Source organism: Mchenga conophoros, linkage group LG22, assembly GCF_057382185.1.
Source record: "Mchenga conophoros isolate Kocher_MC1m ecotype Shallow Benthic linkage group LG22, M_conophoros_male_GT1.1, whole genome shotgun sequence".
In the NCBI taxonomy this organism is placed as follows: domain Eukaryota; kingdom Metazoa; phylum Chordata; class Actinopteri; order Cichliformes; family Cichlidae; genus Mchenga; species Mchenga conophoros.
In genome coordinates, this window is record NC_140546.1 from 9,465,341 (window position 1) to 9,484,371 (window position 19,031).

At 41.5% G+C, this 19,031-nt stretch overlaps 1 protein-coding gene across 1 annotated transcript; it reads right to left on the reverse strand.

Annotated features, from left to right (window-relative positions):
• Positions 1-690: 690 nt before the first annotated feature.
• LOC146548783 (zinc finger MYM-type protein 4-like) lies at positions 691-18,156 on the reverse strand. The gene is made up of 27 exons (XM_085261508.1): positions 17,927-18,156; positions 15,494-16,220; positions 14,989-15,102; positions 13,990-14,066; positions 13,688-13,840; positions 12,059-12,285; positions 11,709-11,904; positions 11,331-11,534; positions 10,784-10,943; positions 10,581-10,696; positions 10,302-10,481; positions 9,908-10,058; positions 9,645-9,817; positions 9,393-9,537; positions 7,854-7,952; positions 7,712-7,749; positions 7,323-7,467; positions 6,762-6,874; positions 6,048-6,276; positions 5,432-5,659; positions 5,166-5,275; positions 4,505-4,682; positions 4,219-4,370; positions 3,962-4,076; positions 3,621-3,869; positions 3,326-3,455; positions 691-2,013 (listed from the first exon to the last, which is right to left on the reverse strand). The coding sequence occupies exons 1-27, from the start codon at positions 17,987-17,989 to the stop codon at positions 1,791-1,793; spliced, it is 4,695 nt and encodes a 1,564-aa protein (XP_085117634.1). The 5' UTR covers positions 17,990-18,156; the 3' UTR covers positions 691-1,790.
• Between the last annotated feature and the right edge of the window lie 875 nt (positions 18,157-19,031).

The following is a 19,031-nucleotide window of genomic DNA, read 5'->3' on the forward strand; positions in this document are numbered from 1 at the left end:
CTCAGCCACTAGGAGCAGCGGAGAACCGTGAAAGTGGAATGAGCAGTTTATGAGGACATGGCGGGGACAAGTACCGTCGGCGTTAAGCGTCCTCGTAATCCGAGTAAAACACACCAACTGGAAATCACATTCATCACATTTGTATCTACTTTTGAGCCGCTTTAACGACTGAATCGATAAATTTTTACCTTATTTCAGAGAGCTCTCCTTCCAAGTCTCTCTGCTCGGAGACCATTTATGCATTACTTCTTTTTAGTTTAGTTCACTGGAAGTGACTTGGATAAAAAACGAAAACAGCGCGGAGACAAAAGTTAGAGAGGCGAGGCTGTTTGGACATGCGCAGAGGGAAAGCGTTACCTGGATGACGAATGCTGAACATCAAGGAAAAAAAACAGGAAGACCACAGAGGAGATTCAAGGATGTAGTGAAGGAGGACATGGAGAGTTATATTGGCAGCATTTAGTGTGATAGAGGATGGAAGGGATGGGATGAGATACTGAAAGATGATCCACTGTGGTGACCCCTTAAGGTTTCACCTTGGTTCGATTTAAGCAACAAAAGGTAGATCTTTTAGGTTCATTAAAAGATCACGGTTTGGGCTGAAATCAAATCACATTACAGATTCTGTCGAGACTAAGAGGCAGACCTCTCTCACAGGTGCAATTGTAGAGTCTCAAAAGAAAACAAGTGTTTTGAAGTTGTTTTTTTATTATTCAAAATGAACATATAATAGAAAACACTCAAGAGAACCTTGGCAGCCATACTCTAAGGGGGTTAAAATAATCTAGACATACACAAACGGACAGCTTTATTTGCTTTCATATAATACCAGAGCTCATTATGCAAAAACTCACTGCTTTAAGGTTTGTTTAGTATGAAATCCCAAAATGAGTTTAAAACTTTAGAGTTGTAGGCTTTTCTCTTCTCAGATTGCTTGAAAGTCATAATGAGGGATAGCAGCTACCTAACACTCAAATCTCTAATTTCTTAAAATGTAATTGAATCACTTCCAAAATCTTTAATCCCTTCAATCAGGCACCAATGATGATTTTTACATTGTTCGATGCTGTAATTTCTTTTCAGGTTGATAAGATCATTTAAAGTATCTGAGGATTATCTGTTAACCACAAAACACAACGTGTGAATTGTGTACATTTTCAATGTTTAGCATCACAACTTAAAAAGGAATCTGGAAGAAAAATCAATCAAATCATGATTCAGGTAAAATCTCCAGTCAGATGTTAAAACTGTGTTTTCTCAAAGTGAGATTGCAACAATTCTTGAGGTGTGCAAAAGTACTGACCCAGGAAATATTCTAACTACTGCAAACACAGACGTGTTCATTTTGGCCTCTGAGGTGTGAATGTAGTGAAACTAACAATATGCAGCTCTCTATTCGGGACCTCCATCACTCCGAGATGGAGGGCTAGCTTTAGAAAAACTTGGAAGTCCAGTGTGCACAGGAAGGTCAGGAATCATAACACATGGAAGGAGATAAAAGTAGTATTTTCCATAAGACACAACCACATAAACACAGGAGGGCAGCTGCGTGCCCTGCTGAGCAGTAAACAGTCTTTAATGCTGAGTCCAGCATCTCAGCCTCACCTCTACATAAGCGATGTGAATCGGAGGTTCTGTCCAAACGTGCGTTTGAAATGTGACTCTTTGCTGTTTCATACTGCTGTTGTGAATGTTTTTTTTTCCTGTCCGTTTATGTTCAGCGAACATTTTTGATAATATCCAAACATTTACATCACTAGCTGCAACTACGGTAAAAGGTCACTTCACGTTCACTCCGAATCCTCCTCCTCCTCGGGTATAAACGGTGGGTCATCGCTCGTCTGCTGCTTTGTGTCGAGATGCAGCTCTCTGACTGTGAGGATGCGGATGAGCATGGCCTCCATGGTGGTGTCATCCAGAGCGGTGGAGGAGAACCACAGCGGGCTGTTGGGGACACAGCAGCGCTCGGGGTGCAGGTAGAACATGTTGGTTCGCTGCTTAACTGACTCCGAGCTGGGCGGAAGAAACAGGAACAAAGATTTAGATCAATGTGCTGATAAATCAGAGTAAAATGAGGGTCGGCCAGTGGACCATCTCAATCCAGCCTTCCACATCCAAACAAGAAATAAACTTTAAAAGAATCAATGAGTGGCAGGTTTTATTAGTCTTTACTGACATTTAACACTTAACCTTTTATTAGTTGTGCAGTAGTGCAGATCAGGCAAGTGGCAAATGTCGGCTCATTTAAATGTTATGACGCTTAATATTTCAAGTGTAACTTATTATCATATTTAAATTTAAATAAAATTTAAAAGTAATATTAAAAAAAGATATTTCCTATTCCTCTAAAAGAAGGAATAACCTGCAACCTGCATATGGCCAATAAAGCATTCATTCAAATTCAAGTCATGTGATCAGTGTATTTTGCCAAATGGGAAACTGCATCTTTAAAAAAACCCAACAAGCCTACTTCATGTAACACAAATGAAACAATATGATGTCACAAGTAAGAAAACTCAGAGGTTAAGTTCAAATTTAAGGAGATGAATGAGAGGAAGGTAGTTAAGTGCAGAGTCTAAACTTCTCAGGCAGATCCTTCCAGAGCTTTGGTGCCCTGAAAGTTTAGCAGAGGAATACGTCCAACCTGAGCACGAAAAATCAAGATAATGTTTGGCTGAATCTGGCATATTTTCATGATGCATTTGTGTTAGTTAAAATCCTTCTTACATAAACAAACATAAAACTGGAGCTTCTGTTGCGATGCTGAAAGTGATGTGATCTCTTCTTCTGGTTTTAGATCAAACTCTCTGGGCTTAACTGAGCCCACTGAGTGAGTTTTTATTTGTACCTTTCAAAATACTGGTTTTAGACAGTTTTGTGAGCTACTCCTGTAATATCAGGTCTCAAAATCTGACAACAAACAATATATGCGCCACAAAAGAAGCGACTGTAGCTCAGGAGCTGCATCATCCCTTTTTTTAACCAAGTAGCTGTTGCAGGCCGAGAGGCCCCTGCAAAGGTCACCAGTCCGTCGCAGCCTAACACAGATAACTAACCTCACCTACAGCTTATTTAGAAGAAGCAAACAATCAAGTTTTTGTACTCTGGAAGGAAACCTACACAGGCACAGAGAGAAAATACAAACTAGACACTGAAAGATTAAATAAATATACCTATTTAAAATAAACTGAACATAGCAGTTATGTGGGAAAGGTAATGCAAGATTATTGTGCAGCCATTTACTTCACAAAGTTCACGTGCTGAAAGCGGAGTCCAACCAGCCACAGATCCATCACGAGTGCACCAGTGGTTGTACAACACTCACCACTTTGAGAGGTAGAACTCGTAGAGTCTCACGGGACAGCGGAGAGGGTTCTCCGTGTTCTCCATCATCTCCAGGATTTCTTCTTTACTCTCCTCTTCCTTCCGCTTCTTCGCTGGGCCACCCTCTGCATCTGAAGAGGACACATACAGACAGTGTGCAAGTTTCAGGATAATTTGTACATGAAAACAGTCAGAATCTGTTTGACTGCTAATTTTAGGTGGACTGTCGACTCTTAACTGCAAAATCAACGCGTTTAGCTCTGTGTGTTTAAATCTGGCGTTCTGCACGTTGGTACCTGACTCCGCCTCGGGTCCGGACAGCGGTGGGTAGAAGCGCAGGAATGTGGTCTTGGTGTTGTTTAGATTGGTTTTTGTGCAGCGCATGACGTGTGCAAAGGACAGCTGACGGTGCTGCTCCACCTTGGTGAAGCCAAAGTACTTGCAGCAGAAGAAGAGCAGAGTGTTGAGGAGGACGATGGGGGAGTACGCCCCCAGCTGTTTACAGTCCCACAAAAACTCCTCCTCTACACGGGAGTGGATATAACCTGCGGAGGGAAAGTGACCCGCTGTAAATCTGAGCAAACAGACGTTCGTTTGTGTAACACTGACAGAGACAAAGGTGGTGTTGGAAACTCACCACTGGGTGTGATTGAAGGTTTGAAACCTCGCAGCAAGTTGGTGAACTCAATGGAAAACTTGTTATAGAAGCGATCCATGAAAATGTTCTCCACACGACCGTTTTGAAAAAGATACTGCAGAGAAAGACAAAAAGTTTAGAGAACCAGGAAAGTAAAGGAAGTTTGGACTATGTTAGAAAATGGTTATAAATATGATGACATGTATATCTAAGTGTATCCATATTTACACTTAGTTTCTCTGAGAAAAATGTCTTGCCTGTTGGATGCCGAGGCAGAGGTAAAACATGGTGTCGGGCGAGTACGGCTCTCCGTTTGGTCGTTTCACCTCAGCGATGAAGCAGCAGAGGCCGTAGCTGAGCTCAGCGGTGGTGCAGCTAAGAAGATCCTCCTTCAGCTCCAGAGGACGCGCTGACATCAAGATTAAAAGCCATGTTTGTTTGTTTTTAATTATAAAGTCTTAACAGAGACAGGAAAGTCAGAGAATGCAGGAAATGCAGCCCGAAGTGCTGCAGTGTTCAAATGCATTTTATATTCAGACTTACAGCCAAAGCGTGGATTCTCCAGGTTGGGCTGAGTTTGCCTCCACTGGATCCATCGCTTCCAGGCATCAACTCCATATTCACTCTTCAGTTTTGGGATTTCTACTTCCACGGGCTTTTTGGAAGTACTCTTTGCCGAAGACGTTTCAGCAGCCTTAGACTGACGCTGTGGCTTACGACCCTGTGATAACATATAGAGGATGCATTATGGGTATATGTCTGTGAAGGTTCTCAGTCATCCAGGTCATCGTAGTCAAAGGAGCTTGCAAAGAAAAGCGTCTGGACTTCTTTAAGTTGCTTGAAGACGTTTCACCTCTCATCCGAGAAGCTTCTTCTGACCATTATGGGTATAATGGGGACATTTTAGACAACACAGACCAAAGTCATTCAAGTCTTGCAGCTCTGCAGCCTTCTTTGATAAAACCATGCTGGTTATTTTTATGTCCCCATCTAAAGGAGGGAGACATTTAAAACTTTTATTTAAATAAAGAAAAAGAAGGAAAAGGTTGAAAACCTACTATGTTATACTACTACTACTGTTTCCTGTTTTGACACATAATTATGGGTGGAGGGGTCACACGACGCCATCTTTTTGTTACATCATCTCCTTCTCTAATGTTTTGTTGCATATAAAGCCAGCTTTAGATGTGTAAGCAGCAGTTACCCTCTTCTCTCTGGCTTTCCTGTGAGCTTGTCGTCGTACTGGAGCAGCAGGCGGGGGGCTTGGGGACTTGTTGCACTGCTCTCTTTGTTTGGCCATCCTTTCCAGAGTTTCTGGCAATGACATGACATCAAACATGAGACTAAACGCGCAAAAGCCCAGAGCAGATCTTTGAAGGGGTTAAAGTAAAAATGTCCAAAGAAATGTAGATAAACTGGAGATAAACTCCCTGAACGTCCAGTATTATGGGTGTATGCCTATCATCTCACCAACAGTGAAGTCGGCTTCGATGTCCATGGGAGGCGGACCAGGAGGTGGTGCGGGCTCGGGCTCACTGGGCATGCCCACAGATACATCTAAAACTGAGTTGAACTTCTCGCTGGCGTAGGTTTTACTTGGCGACAAGGGCCCCGCGTCAGAGGAGGCATCCTCCCAGCTGTTGAGGAAAGTGGCCAGTTCGTCGGTGTCCAAGTCATCACTGTAGTTACTGACATGGTCTACAAAACAACCATCACACTGTCTGTTAGTACAGCATGAATACACTGTTAATAACATCAAAACTATCTGTATGGGAATAAAATGATGCAACTTTGACAGATAACTTGGATGAAATCCTAACATGTGCACGCTGACGTTATTAAAGTTAATTAATTATGCATTTACAAAACTAAATTATAAATATGACAACATTTCTTTAGTTTTAGTCAGTTTGGTCAAATATGTTAATACTTCCTTCAAGAGCCACTGGTGCACAAACAAAATAAAACTTAATAAACACAAAACTACAATAGCTTTAACTGTTTAACCCTGTAATATGATGGCTTGATGGCCTTGAGTACCCCCTACTTTCATCTTTTCGTGGCCTCATTAAATGTTTCGTCTCACCATCTGTGACAGGTGCTTCTTGCTTTTCAGGCGTTTTCTTCACCGCTTTTTCCTCTTTGCGCGTCTCCGGCTTGTCGTTATTCTCGTCGTCTTCGGCCACCATCTCCGCCATGAGGATGAGTTCTGCCTCGTATGGATCGGACGGGATCTTCTGTTTGATCTCCTGGATGGTTTCCACAATGCGCTCAGCACTGTCCATTGTCACAGGAAGAAACATTGGCACAGGAAGCTGAGGTAGAAAGAAAGAAGGAGCTCATGAGTGGGACCTTAGTAAGGGCAAAAACAAAGCTGAAGATTAAAGGAGTGTGTAATGTAATTTATCCATGGCGAGAGCCTATCCCAGCTGCCATAGGGCAAGAGGCAGGGTACACCGCAGACAGGTCGCCAATCATTTGAACATCCTGTCTGAATCAAAATGCTATGGGTCACGGGGTCACGCCTATGGTTCATGTGTAAATATATGCGCCCATTTGTTGAGCTACATGTTTTACTTCTTGCTGCTGTTTTTGTTACAGTGTTACAGTGCATGGTTTTGTCACAAGCATGTTAACAGATTCCCAAATAAAATCCATCTTGATCTTAAAATTCCTCATTTTAATTATTCTAAATAAACCTTAAAAAGACAAATGTAAATTCTAAGACAAAAAGTTATGGGAAAACTTTGAATTAATTAGAAATAATAAAGTTCCAAGGTGGTTGCATTGTTAGACATACAGGTAACGGCAGGCCGACAGGCTTGGGAGTGCACTGGCTGTACATGTTCATGGGTACAGGAAGGTACACCGGCACAGGAACAGGCAGGATCACCATTTTTGGGAAGATATCATCTACAGAGAGAGAAAAAAAGGGAATAGTAGTCGTGATTAGATAAGAACATGGCACAGAGTTTGCTCTTGCAGTAAGTATGTTTAAAGAGGAAGCATGTACAGTGTGCAAAGACAAACAAATACTTTACATTTAGTCTTGTCTGTAAAATCGTGAGTATACATTAGTGCTCTGCCCAGAAAGTTCAAACTTCAAAGCATCAGTTAAGCATTTGAATAAGATTCCTCTCCACAAGCATTCGCTGTCTTCATAACAACATAAGCTTAGCTGATTATGACCCTTACCCTTTAACCTGTGTTTGTGACCCAAGCGTTAAACGCTGTGAAGTGCAGCTAGCAGCAGTAATTCAGCTGTAATCAATCAGATTGAACAGCTATTTGAAGCTTTTTAAACACAGAGTAAAGCGGAGGTGTTGCCCTGACAGAGACACTGCCTGTGTGCTTCTTTTACCCGTCTGTGCCTCCACGTCGACCGTCTGCGTTTTGCAGGAGACTCCTTTGTTCTGCACCAGCGGTCTACACAGCAGAGCCTTGTTCTTCAGGATTTTAGTCGGGGGAGGAGGATGAGTCTTCACCGTTTCGGTCTGAATGCTGATCTGAAGGACAGAAAAATGACAATAACATCTCTAAAGTTACTCATCTGTAACACTACACGGGCTACTTCCTTCAAGCTAAAAGTGACTGAACTAAATGTCCCAAAGATTTCCTTTTAAAAGCAAAAGTGCGTCATTTCAACTAAGAAATATATTTTTCATAAACATAACTTACACTGAAAAAAAGGAATTGGAAAAAATACAACTGTATACAAAAAGAATACATGAATTTAAAAAATGTACTTACGTGTCCAGAGGTCTTTGACTGAGAGTTTGATGCTGTACCTGCAGAAAAAAGGCAAAATATGAAACTCGTGCAGCTACTGATGATTAACAGTACAAAATGATTTCTTTTTAATATCTTGCGTGTGTTTGTTTTTGTTTTGTACTTTGTTGGGCACTTCTATCAGAAGTGTTAGGTTTTCCTTTTGGCGTGCCAGCGAGCGAGATGACGTTGGCGATCACAGGTGTGGCCTCTCCTGTGCTGGCTGAAAGCAAAACAGCAACAAACTTAAAACGTCTCAGTAGGAAGTCGCTCCCGACTTCTTCCTAAATCCTCAGAGAGAGGCATTCTTGGTCTTACTTTGTGACCCAGTTGCAAAACATTTTTTAGTTTTTCTAGTTTAAGAATTAAGTTGTGGGGCTTTACAAATTGTGGCAGCACTCTTTAATGCATAGAACTTGCAATACCAAAGTATTGATATATGTATGTGTGGATGTACAGCTGTATACACGGGCATATATTGTCTTCCCATGACCTCATAATATTTTGTCTGTTTTGTTTGGTTTTGTTTGTCTGTTTTGTTTTTCTGCATAAAAATGTTCCTAAATAAATAAAAAGTATCAAAAAAAAAAGAATTAAGTTGTGCACGACTGGTAAACATTTAGCTTTGTTGCCTTAATAGTTAGTACCAGAAATATTCATATTTTATTAAAGAACAACAACAGTTAACAGCTGGTGTCAAACATGCAGTCCAGTGTTGCAGCAGCTCAGTTTTACAGTCTTGCATGCAATGCAAATGTTGCCATCAGATGATGAACGAAACAGTCAGTGCCATCCAACTTCACATTGACTCATTCATGGAGATTATACATTACACTGCAACAACTGTGCATGCGGTGGGCATCAAAGAAGCTGACAGTGTTGTCTCGGAGCTGTCTGCGTCCGCAACACAGTATGAATCTAGGCCTCAGTGCCTCTTTGATTTACCACATTAGCATTTCTTGATGGTCTGTCTTTACAGCAGCACAGTGGTTAAGGCTGTGGGGTCACAGTAAGAGCTCTGTGGGTTTTCTGTGAGGAATTTATATGTTCACCATGTGTCTGTGTGGATTCTCTCCAGGTGACAGTTTCTTCCCACAATCCTGAGACGTGCATGTTATGTTACATAGTAATTCTAAATTGGCCTTAGGTGTCAACATGACCACAAATGATTGCACATCTCTCTGTGCTAGCCCTTAACATCAAACTGGCCACTCAATCAAAAGAAAGTAATACTTCGCTTTACCACAGTTTTAGTTTTAGAGTGCTAAGGAAAGCTTAGCCAAACTCATCAAACCCAAACTGATTTTATCAAAAGCAGCAGCTTCAAAAGTCATTAATTAAACTTTAAACATGTCTGAATAAGCCTCACTCTATTCTAGCTGTCATAGGTTGAGGCAAATTACACCCTAGACAGCATGCCAGTCCATCACAGGGCTGACTCAGAACCTCACACTCCTGAAACCAGTTTAGATTACTCCAACACTTAAGTAAAACAGGAGGAAACACAGAGACTGGGAGAACGCACAGGTTCCACACAGAAAGCTCCGCCCAAAAAGGCTGATCAAACCGGTGAGGCAACAGTGCTAACCACTACACCATTAAAAAAAATATATAAATCAGATGAAGTTACAGATTCAAACAGGGATAAAAACACGGTATGCACCTTTCACGACTTCACCCTGCGTGGCTACTGTCTCACAGCAGAACTGCAGCAGACAGCTGAGGTCGCAGAAGTGTTTGACTTCCCCGAGCATGGGAAGGCTCTGCTTTAGCTTCCCTTTCCGCCCGCAGGTGTCGCACTTTGCAACCTGAGTGGAAAAGCAATGTGTTTACGTGGAGGAGGAGATCATGCTCACGGAGATTGCCGCTTTGGTGTAAAACTATGATTTTAATATCTTTACTGCGGTTTGCTTACGTGGCAGAACAGCATGGTGTACTTGGACCTGCACTCCTCCGAGCAGAACTCCTCCGTCGAGCCTCCGTACTGCGCCGTCACCAGCTTCTTTGAAACGGAGTGGCAATAAACACAGGAGTGACAGTGCTTCCCCCAGTTTTTACTCAAGTCGTGTCTGAACAGGAGCTTACAGCCTGGACACACAGAAATAAGTAAAATAAATACAGATTTCAGAGCAGAATCGGGTTCTTACAGCTGACGAATCAATTTCCACGACTCCTTACCGTCGCTGCAGAAGTAACAGTCTTTGTTGTTGACTCTCTTCACGTCTCTGGTGATCTTTTCGATCATACAGTACTCGCACACACTCGTCACGTTGTTGGCTTTCTTAAACTCGTGAGAACAGTCCACGCTGCACAGAAAAACCATCTTGTCCTGCACGCACACACAGAAGATACAAATCATGAGAAATGTCAGCCTGAACGGACAAGGTCTATTTTCTGTGTTCATTTTCTTGAAAGTGTTGACAAGACTTTACCCGAGAGGACCAAAAGCATTTCAGGTCCTCATCCGAAATGCCGTGACTTTCATTTAAAGCCCACAGGAACACTGTTGTGGTATTACTGATCTCTAAATGTAAAACTTTCCACTCATAATTTATTTGTTTCCATTAATTACCTTCATTTGGATGAGCTCAGGTTTAAAAGTGATGACGCGGGAGCACTGGAAGCAGTTCACTTTCTGGGACACTTTTGCCTCCTGTTGCACTGGCGTTGTACTAACGGGCTGAATTTGGGACGATCCCATGGGCAGCTTCGTAAAAACATTCACCTGCTTCTGTGACTGCTTAAATTTTTCCTAAAGCGCAGAAAAAGAAACAACAGAAGTCTGAAATACCAGCTTTCATTTTTCAAAAATCTTTCTTAGGTTTGTCTTTAAATAACTTTAAGTAAATACCTGAAAAGCCATGACACACGGGAGAGTGCAGAAATTCCTGATTGAGGTATCGGACATGGCCAGGTGGTAGGACGGTACGCTGTTTTTGCCACAGTTATCACAGTTTATCCGAGCACCTGAAACCAAATTAATCCATCATAAACAATCATTTAACAAAAACAAGTACAAGGTTTAATCTTCAATGAGAAGCTGGTATCGCGTACCTGAAGAACTAACAGTCTGGACTTTGTACGCCATCACACAGCTGCTGCTGCAGAAAAGATCCACAGAGTCATCACTGTTTTTGCTGTCCACCATTTCTGCCACAAAGCGGGCGGTGCGACACATTGTGCACGGCTGGGTCATCTTGGTTATCTTGCTTTTCTGTGAATTAATTTTAAAAAACAAATATGAGGCATGTTGCAAACAACCTCAACCGTTTTAACTCTCAGAGTAAGAAAGAGGAGGCGAGAAAGTTAACTGGCTTTGTTTCCCACATGTGCTGACACTCACTGCAGGCATGCAACTTTAAAATAGTGCTAAAAAATTTAACTCTTTCCTCTATAGAGTCGAAATCTGAAGACCCCCTCTGTTCTTTTAATGAACAGTTTAGACACCACCAATAAAGTTTGCAGGTTTTTCAAAGGGTAGCTCCACATGCAGAGACCACCCTCTGCCTTCTGAGTTACTCAAACTGGGCTTTCAAGAGTTCAAATGAAGACTAATTCAAAATAAATGTATCTGCAATGAAGCAGAGAACTGTTTCCATACCTCTTTGTATTTCCCCAAACAATCCAGGTTGCACACGGTTTTGCTGCCCTCTTCCAGCTTCAGCATGAGCGGTTTGCTGTGGCAGTACGAGCCACAGTTGGCGCAGCCCGCCATCGAAAGGTTATTTACTGTACGGAAGCGGTTAAAGCAGGCGTCACTGCACATCTTGTGGACAGCGCCGCTCAGTATCACCTCATGTTTGCTCTGCAGAGAGACGACAAAGAGCAGCACAGGTGAAGAGTGTTCACACTATCAGCATAGTTTCATATGGTGTAAATAATGCATGAGACAACGAGGACATTTTTAACACGGTTTGGATAATTCTATATTAAATGATTGAAATAATCATTAGCGGCAGTCCTGTTCTGTTCGACTTACGACACAGTATCTGGTGCACATGCTGCAGAGTGACTGTGGTACAGTCTGTAGAGCTTTCACAGCAACAGCAGTTTTCCTGAAGTTGGAGACAGTTTTCTTGTAGTTGAAGGACGTCAGGCAGATCTGGCCACAGAACTCTTTCATGAGTCCTTTGAGATCCGGAGCCAGGATGACGTCTTGAGGCCGAATTATCAACCTAAAGGAACGAGAGGAAAAGAGGCCAAGGAGAAATCCAAATTCAATCAAACTACAATGCAGTTTACTTTGAGGCGTATCATTTGGTGACATTACTTCACCCATCAAACAGTAGTAATAACAGTAGTAAGCCTACTCTCGTCTGCAGAACTCACTTTTGGCAGTTGTGGCAGATTTTAGTGGCTCCCCTGGCCTGAGACAATGAGAGGCAGGTGGTGGAGCAGAAGAGCGCTGGAGAGCCCTTCCTCTGGAAAGCCGTCTGTCCCTTCATCAGGTTCTTCTTACAGTGAGCGCAGAACATGTGCGAAGACGGCGGGCTAACGATGGGCAGCGTCTGCGTTTCAGAACTCTCAGAATACACGGATCCGATCCTCAGGTCCTCCTTTCAACATGAGAGAAACGTCAGTAACGGTTCAGGGATTCAGGCTTCATTCTCAGAAACTGGACCCAGACCAGATCCTGACTGATGATGTTATATATTATTATATTATACTAGCAGCAACAGATTTTCTCTTTGGTGTTCTCCGGGTTTCCCACAGCTGTGGAATTTTCTAGACATCAGCTAAGGAGATCCACGTGACAATGAAAATGTCCAAGCTAGTGAGATCTGACACTAAACAGTTTTAAACCTGCAAAGTCCAAATGTGACAACATGTCATGTTCTGCCACCAAACCTATCACTTACACAAGTAATCATATGTTTGCAGCTGGTTTCCTGCTGCTGTTAACTCCATGTAAGAAAGAATAATTCTCTTCTTCCTTCAATTTCCAGATTTCAGGTGTGAAAAGGTTTTAATGCTGCAAAGTAGTGAATTAACCATATTTTATGGCAATGGTGTAATACTGGTAGAAATATGTTGCTTTAGGAACTACGTGGATATTTCAGGAAGTCTAGTTTGAGGTACAGATCTGTGAGTCTGAACCTCTTCCTGCACTCTGGTTTATTACAGGAGTGGGAAACGCACTGCAGGTTTTTGATATCACCCTGAATCAAATAACTAGTTCATCACCAGGCCTCTGGACATATTGATATTGATTTAGCCATTTGAATCAGCTGTGTTGGATCAAGGACACGTCTAAAACCTGCAGGACACCGGCCCTCGAGGCCTGGAGTTCCCCACCTCTCGTCTATTAGACTCAGTGTCAGTCATGCCAAGTATACAATAGCCAGAATAAAGAACTGATGAAACGAAGAAACCAGTAATTATCCTGAAACATGCAAGTTCATGTGTGAGTCTACCTGATCTTGTCCCAGTTTTTTTTTGTCTTGGTATCATTGCTGCTCACAGACTGGCTCCATACATACAAGTTACCCCCTCCAACTATCACAAGCAAGCCAGAGGACAACCACTCTCAGTGTTCTAGGTCTAATGCAGGGTGTCCGGTCATATGGACATGCCCAAACCATCTCAAATTCTCAGATTCTGAAAGATTCTCCTCCTTCATATACGCAGGCCTGTTCTCCCTCTGTCGTTGTCGTAACTTCCACCTTTTTTTGGGACCACTCCATCATACTCCCAGCTCGTGTCAAGTGTTCTTTTGCAGCCACTTTGGACTCATTGTTTTACACCTTTGCACTACAGACATCATGTGCCTCTTCCTTTCCAGCCTTTTTGTTCACTACATGGGTTTTGAATATCAAATATTTCATTTCAGTAACTGCTGTTCCATCTCCCAAACTTTCTGCAACTGTCTCCACACCTGATCGTTGCATGACAGCTCTGCATACGCTTGCCAAATCTAATAGCATAACTCCACAAATCCTTAAGCAGAGTGTGTCTCACCCTTGCAGTATTAGGCTCATCTTTCACACTTGCTGTAGAGGAACTGGACATTAGAGCTTGTTCATATTCCTCATCCACCGGCTCGTCCTTCACAGTGACCAACGGAGGTGAAGGAGACAACTTGACACTTTGGGTTGAAGTGTGCAGCCTCTCCTAGAACAAGGAGTACATGTATATGCTGTTTATTTTGACGGAAAGCTTATGGCGACAGCCTAATCAATAGTTTTCGATGAACTTTCACGTATATTAATAGAGCAGGTAAGAAAAGCCTGAAACCTAAATTCTATCTTACTTCTACTTACAACGTCTAATCTCGGTATAGAAAGCTTGACGACTTTCATGCCGTTCAACATCATCGCCGGTGACGAGCTGTCTCTTCCTACAAGAACACGTGAGCAGCGTGTGAGCAAGTGTAAAAGGAAGTGAACACAAAAACATGAAGAACATGAATGAATGACAACATTCACAACTGTCACTGTGTCGGACAAAACAAAATTCATACTGAACGACGGTCTGAGTGTTAAGATATTTAAAAAAAAGATTGTGTTTTTAGTGGCTCTATGGTGTCATGGTTTAATCATTCATTTAACCAGTCAATGATCCCTCGTTTAACCCTGGGAGGAGACAAAAATACCTCCAGGGTTGCTTCAGGAAGGGAACCTGGTGTAACACGCCTCCAAATCAAACATGCTCGTGAATAACAGAGCAGCCGAAAAGCAGCTTTATGTTGGGAGTGAGCCATTAAACTCAAAAATATTCAGCAATGTTAAATTTTATTCAGTGTTTTCTTAGTTGCACAGTTACAACCATTTTAACCAACTAAGAGCCAAAATGCTGAGATGCTTGTTTGCCTTTGACCATTTCAGAAGGGACAAATACTTCCTTTATTAGCGTGTTCCCTTTTGGCTGCATGTGTAAACATAACAGGTCAGCACACAGCAGCAGATCTGTATCACTTTATTTGATGTATATCTCTGCATTTTAATTTCTATCAATAACAAGAAAAAAAAGAAAATTGGGTTTGTTCAGTCAAATTTGAAAAGATCTTTGGACTCTAATAAAGCATAAGTATTTCACAAAGGTTCAGTCAGGATAGTCGTTTCATTTGAACCGTACCATTTTAGTCTTGTTATATACAATTTATGTGTGTGGATTTCTAGGGGTGGTTTTCTGTTTATTTATTACAAATTTAATAAATTTAACGAAAATATTAATATTAAAGTTTATTCTGCTGCCAAGATTTTCCACATAATGAGATTTTAATTTCGTACTATTTGTATTTTGGCATTAAGATCACCCACCTGTACTTCCTGTGGCCTCAGACGATGGAGACGAGCTGGACTGCATCAAGTCTGAAGTTGTGGGTTTTACATCAGCTTCCTCCGTAACAGAGTTACTGTCCTCCGTCACTGAGGCTGTGTGGGAATTTTAAAGCACAGCATTTAGTGGGATGATGAAAACTACGCCTTGTTGAGAGACTTTCTGCCATGCTGCCTTTAAAGGAGGAGTGAAAGCATTTCTAAAGCTCAGTGTGCTCTGACGTGGACTCGTAGAGGGTTGCAGGGTAACAAAGGTCAAAGGGTCTTTTTAAAGAAGCCTGTCTGCATTTAAAAGTTACAAAATGTTTGTAGTGGTCGCTTTTTAGGAAATACATTTTTGGCCTTTAGCAGATGAAGGAGTGTCAGGGTAGATGTTTTCTCATATTTGCTGATATTAAAAGTTTTATTTATTTAGATAATTTCCTACAAGATCATAAAGATTCTATTTTGCATCTACAAATGTACCAATCAAAGAGCATCTTTATACCTGTATTAGAAGCATCAGGTGAGCGGCTGCTTTCCATATCCTTCAAGCTGTTCTGTTCCTCCTCTTTCATCTGAGCTTCCTGCTCCACCTGATCCACTGTACCGATGTCCATCATCTCATCGAGTTCATCGCCCGCTGTCAAAACCTTTGGTTTACAGCAGATGGATGACTCCTGCTCTGTGCAGACTTCCTCCTTAGTGTCATTGCTTGTGTCCATGTTTTCATCAGTGTTTTTTATTTCTTTCTCCTCCTCACGATCAGGAGCTACGTCCATGCATGCATCCTCACTGACATCTGCTACTGCAGGGCTTTCCTCTTGGCTCTCATCCTTCCCTGCAAGATCTTCTGCCTTTGACTCAACCCCTTCATCAGATATCACCTCAAGACCCTCGTCACATTTCACCTCAGGAGCCTCTTTTTGGGGCTCTGTGGTGCTACCTGGCTCACCATCATTAACCGTAACGGTCTCCTCTGTCTCCTCTGCAGAAAAAGCTTGTGATGGAGATGTAGAACCAACAGAGTGGATCACCTCAGTCTCAGTTTCTTTAAGTTCTGCTTCTTCACTTTCCATGTCTTTTTCAGCAGCAGCAGCATCATCATTATCCTCTTCCCTCTCTTTGGAAAGTTCATGGGAAGATTCATGAACGTGTTCCGTTTCTCCAGCGTCCACCGATGCTGCTGCTTCTGAAACTGCCTCCACAGCCTCTCCATCGGTCCCTTCTGTTACCTATGATGGACAATAGACAGTTTACAGAACACACAAGTCTCTGCTCTGTAACTAAGCCAATCACTAATGTCCACAATGGACAAAAACAGAACAATTAGTTCTGCAATTTCTAGATTTGCACTTCTATAAAATATGATATGCAGCAACGACTGCGAATCTGAGAATTCAATTATTTTTATTGTCATTCCAACAGATGTATTTACAGGCAGTAAAAGTAAATTTTGCACTCAGGTTCTGGTTAAAAGCCAACATAAAAGAGAACAGACAAGAGCAAGATATACAGAAACAAAGAATACAAAACAACAGAGGTGTGTGATGCAATAAAAACTAATTTTAGAAACCAAACATTTATATCTGCACTTCCTGCATAGCTGTGAGTATTTTATGCTGTGTCCGTTTTGAAAGGAGACTTCTTTTAAAGACCCAAACATTTCTGTCACTCCTCATGCATGGTGGGGTTTTAAAATAATTAAAACACTACAGATACATTTAAAATCTTTACTTAGCTACGCTGACGCAACTCAACCAGATATGCTTCTTCTTCTTTTTTTAAGATATTCACTCAAGACCGAACATGACTGTGTCTAAGAGTTTCAAAACCACAGGGCTGTGAAATATGAGCTGCACAAAACCTAAGTACGGCAGGAAACACGTCCCACCACTCTGTAGCCAAATTTAAACAAGGTGGTTGTTGTGCAGTTAATAATAAAGCTCTAAAATCAAAACCAAGTACAGAAATGTCTGCCAAACACCAGTTTAATCAAAGAAAGACTAAAAAGCTGTCTCAGACCTAAAAATATCCATCTTTGCTGATACTGAATTCTCCTGCAGACTCATAATGCCCATGATGCTTCACTCTTCAAACTAAGGTGTTTGAAACACAAGCAGAGGAAATGGTCACACCGCAGGGATGTGCATACCACATTAATATAACCTCATTTTAGGGATATAAAAGCGCTACCATAAGCTGATCTGAAGCACTAAAAACACCGTGAACTGCTTCCATGTGCAGCAGGATCAAGCTCAGCAGTGTCTGCTTCTCTGACTGCATCGTGTAATTAATTAAATAACCTTTAAAACTATCAGTAGGGCTAGTCAGTGCTCAGGTTTGGTGCAGGTTAAAGACGACCGCATTTTGCGAAGCTAAATTCTGCAGCACGGATTTGTGCAAAGTTTAGCAGCCTAAGTTTGCAATAGAGGTACCTTATCAGGGACCATTTAATAAACACGGGGTGTGTTTCACACACACACACACACACACACACACTCAGTACAGATTCAATGCAAAGGTTTAATTTCTGTTTTAGGCGTGCAGCAACACCATAACAAGTTAGCTTACTACAGCGTGGCTGCTGCACAAAGGTTTGACAAATGGCTGTAATACTCCGTTAGACTGTAGGTAATGGGTGTTATTACCTCTGTACAAGTCACTTTCTTGGAGTTAGCCATGTTTTGTTGATATATTAATTAGCAGACCTGTAAAGAGAGAACTACTAGCTCAGCCTTTGCTAAGCTAACGCTAACCTGCTTACAGATCCATGCAGCTACGACTGCGGTTAGTCTCCCTCCGTGTTTTCACCACGCAATAAATAACCTCTGCACATGTTAAATACCCGCTCTGTTTATAATTCTTTTGGATGCAGATATATGATTTTAAAAAGTGTAGTTCACCGCCGTAACAACGTGCACAGAATTACCGCGCCGACCTGCACAGGAGTCACTTGATTGGTGGTCAGACGTTCGCATCCGCTAGTTCCCGTATCGGCCATGGTGGTCCCAAATCACCAATTCTTTTAGTTTAATAATAAAATGCGACTAAGCAATGGTAAACAAACTCCAAAACAGAAAAACGTTTCAAATGCATCCCCTTGCTACAATCATATGCGTCCAGTCCAACAGGACCGTTTGTTTTCCTTCTTCTTCTTCGGTCAAGGTCTACCCCATCTTTGGGGTTGCTTTTCCGCCTCCTAGTGGCAAGAAAAATACTACAATGGTGGGAGCCAAAATAATATGTATCTCACCCAAATAGAACTGCTATTTGTATTTGTTGGTATCATAATAATAAATTGTATTTTGTACAGTGTTTCAAATGTTACACATTTAAAACGTCTTCACAGAAATAACCAAATAAACACCAAATAACATAAACGAGGCCAATGAAAGGTAAAACATTACAGTAAGTGAGAAATTTCTGAAGTAAACAACAGTTCAGGAAATTGGTTTTAACTAAGCACCAATCTTGTACGCCAGTAAAAGTAATTTTATCAATACACAACATAGTTTACATTGTTATCAGCAAATTTCTGCTGTTGACAGAAACAGGGCGTAAACACACTTTGTGCCTTCATGTGAATAAAGTAGAAACACACTAATTTGCATACACAACACACATGTTGGACTGTTAAAAAGAGCACAAAGGTTTTTATTTTAAGCTTATACAGTCTGTTTTATAGTTTTGAAAGAAATAATCTCTGACTGTATCAGCATGATCAAGATTATTTGCTATAAAACCATCAATATATATATCAGCATAACTACATTTTATTTTCTGTTAGTGGCTCATTAATCTGCAAAACCTTACTTTTTCATGCATGTTTTTTTTTCTATGCTATCTTGTAAAATAAGAAGAAATGAAGAGTGTAAAAAATGTAAACATGACCAAACCTATGCTGACATTAAATCATAGAAACCTAGTTTATCTACAACTTCGTCATGCTCAGTCATGTCCAGCGCTAATGTACAGTTCAGTCTGAAGGTGTCGGAGGTCAGACCTCTCTGCCCGGTTCTTCCAAATAACAAAGGGAAAAACTG

Excerpts from the sequence above, each read along its gene's own strand:
- LOC146548783 (XM_085261508.1), bottom strand. The coding sequence starts at position 17,989 with ATGGCCGATACGGGAACTAGCGGATGCGAACGTCTGACCACCAATCAA. Across the intron at positions 4,683-5,165 it reads GGAAAGCCAGAGAGAAGAGG|GGTCGTAAGCCACAGCGTCA; the intron begins GTAACTGCTGCT and ends ATGTTATCACAG. Across the intron at positions 3,870-3,961 it reads ACCTTCAATCACACCCAGTG|GTTATATCCACTCCCGTGTA; the intron begins GTGAGTTTCCAA and ends TTCCCTCCGCAG.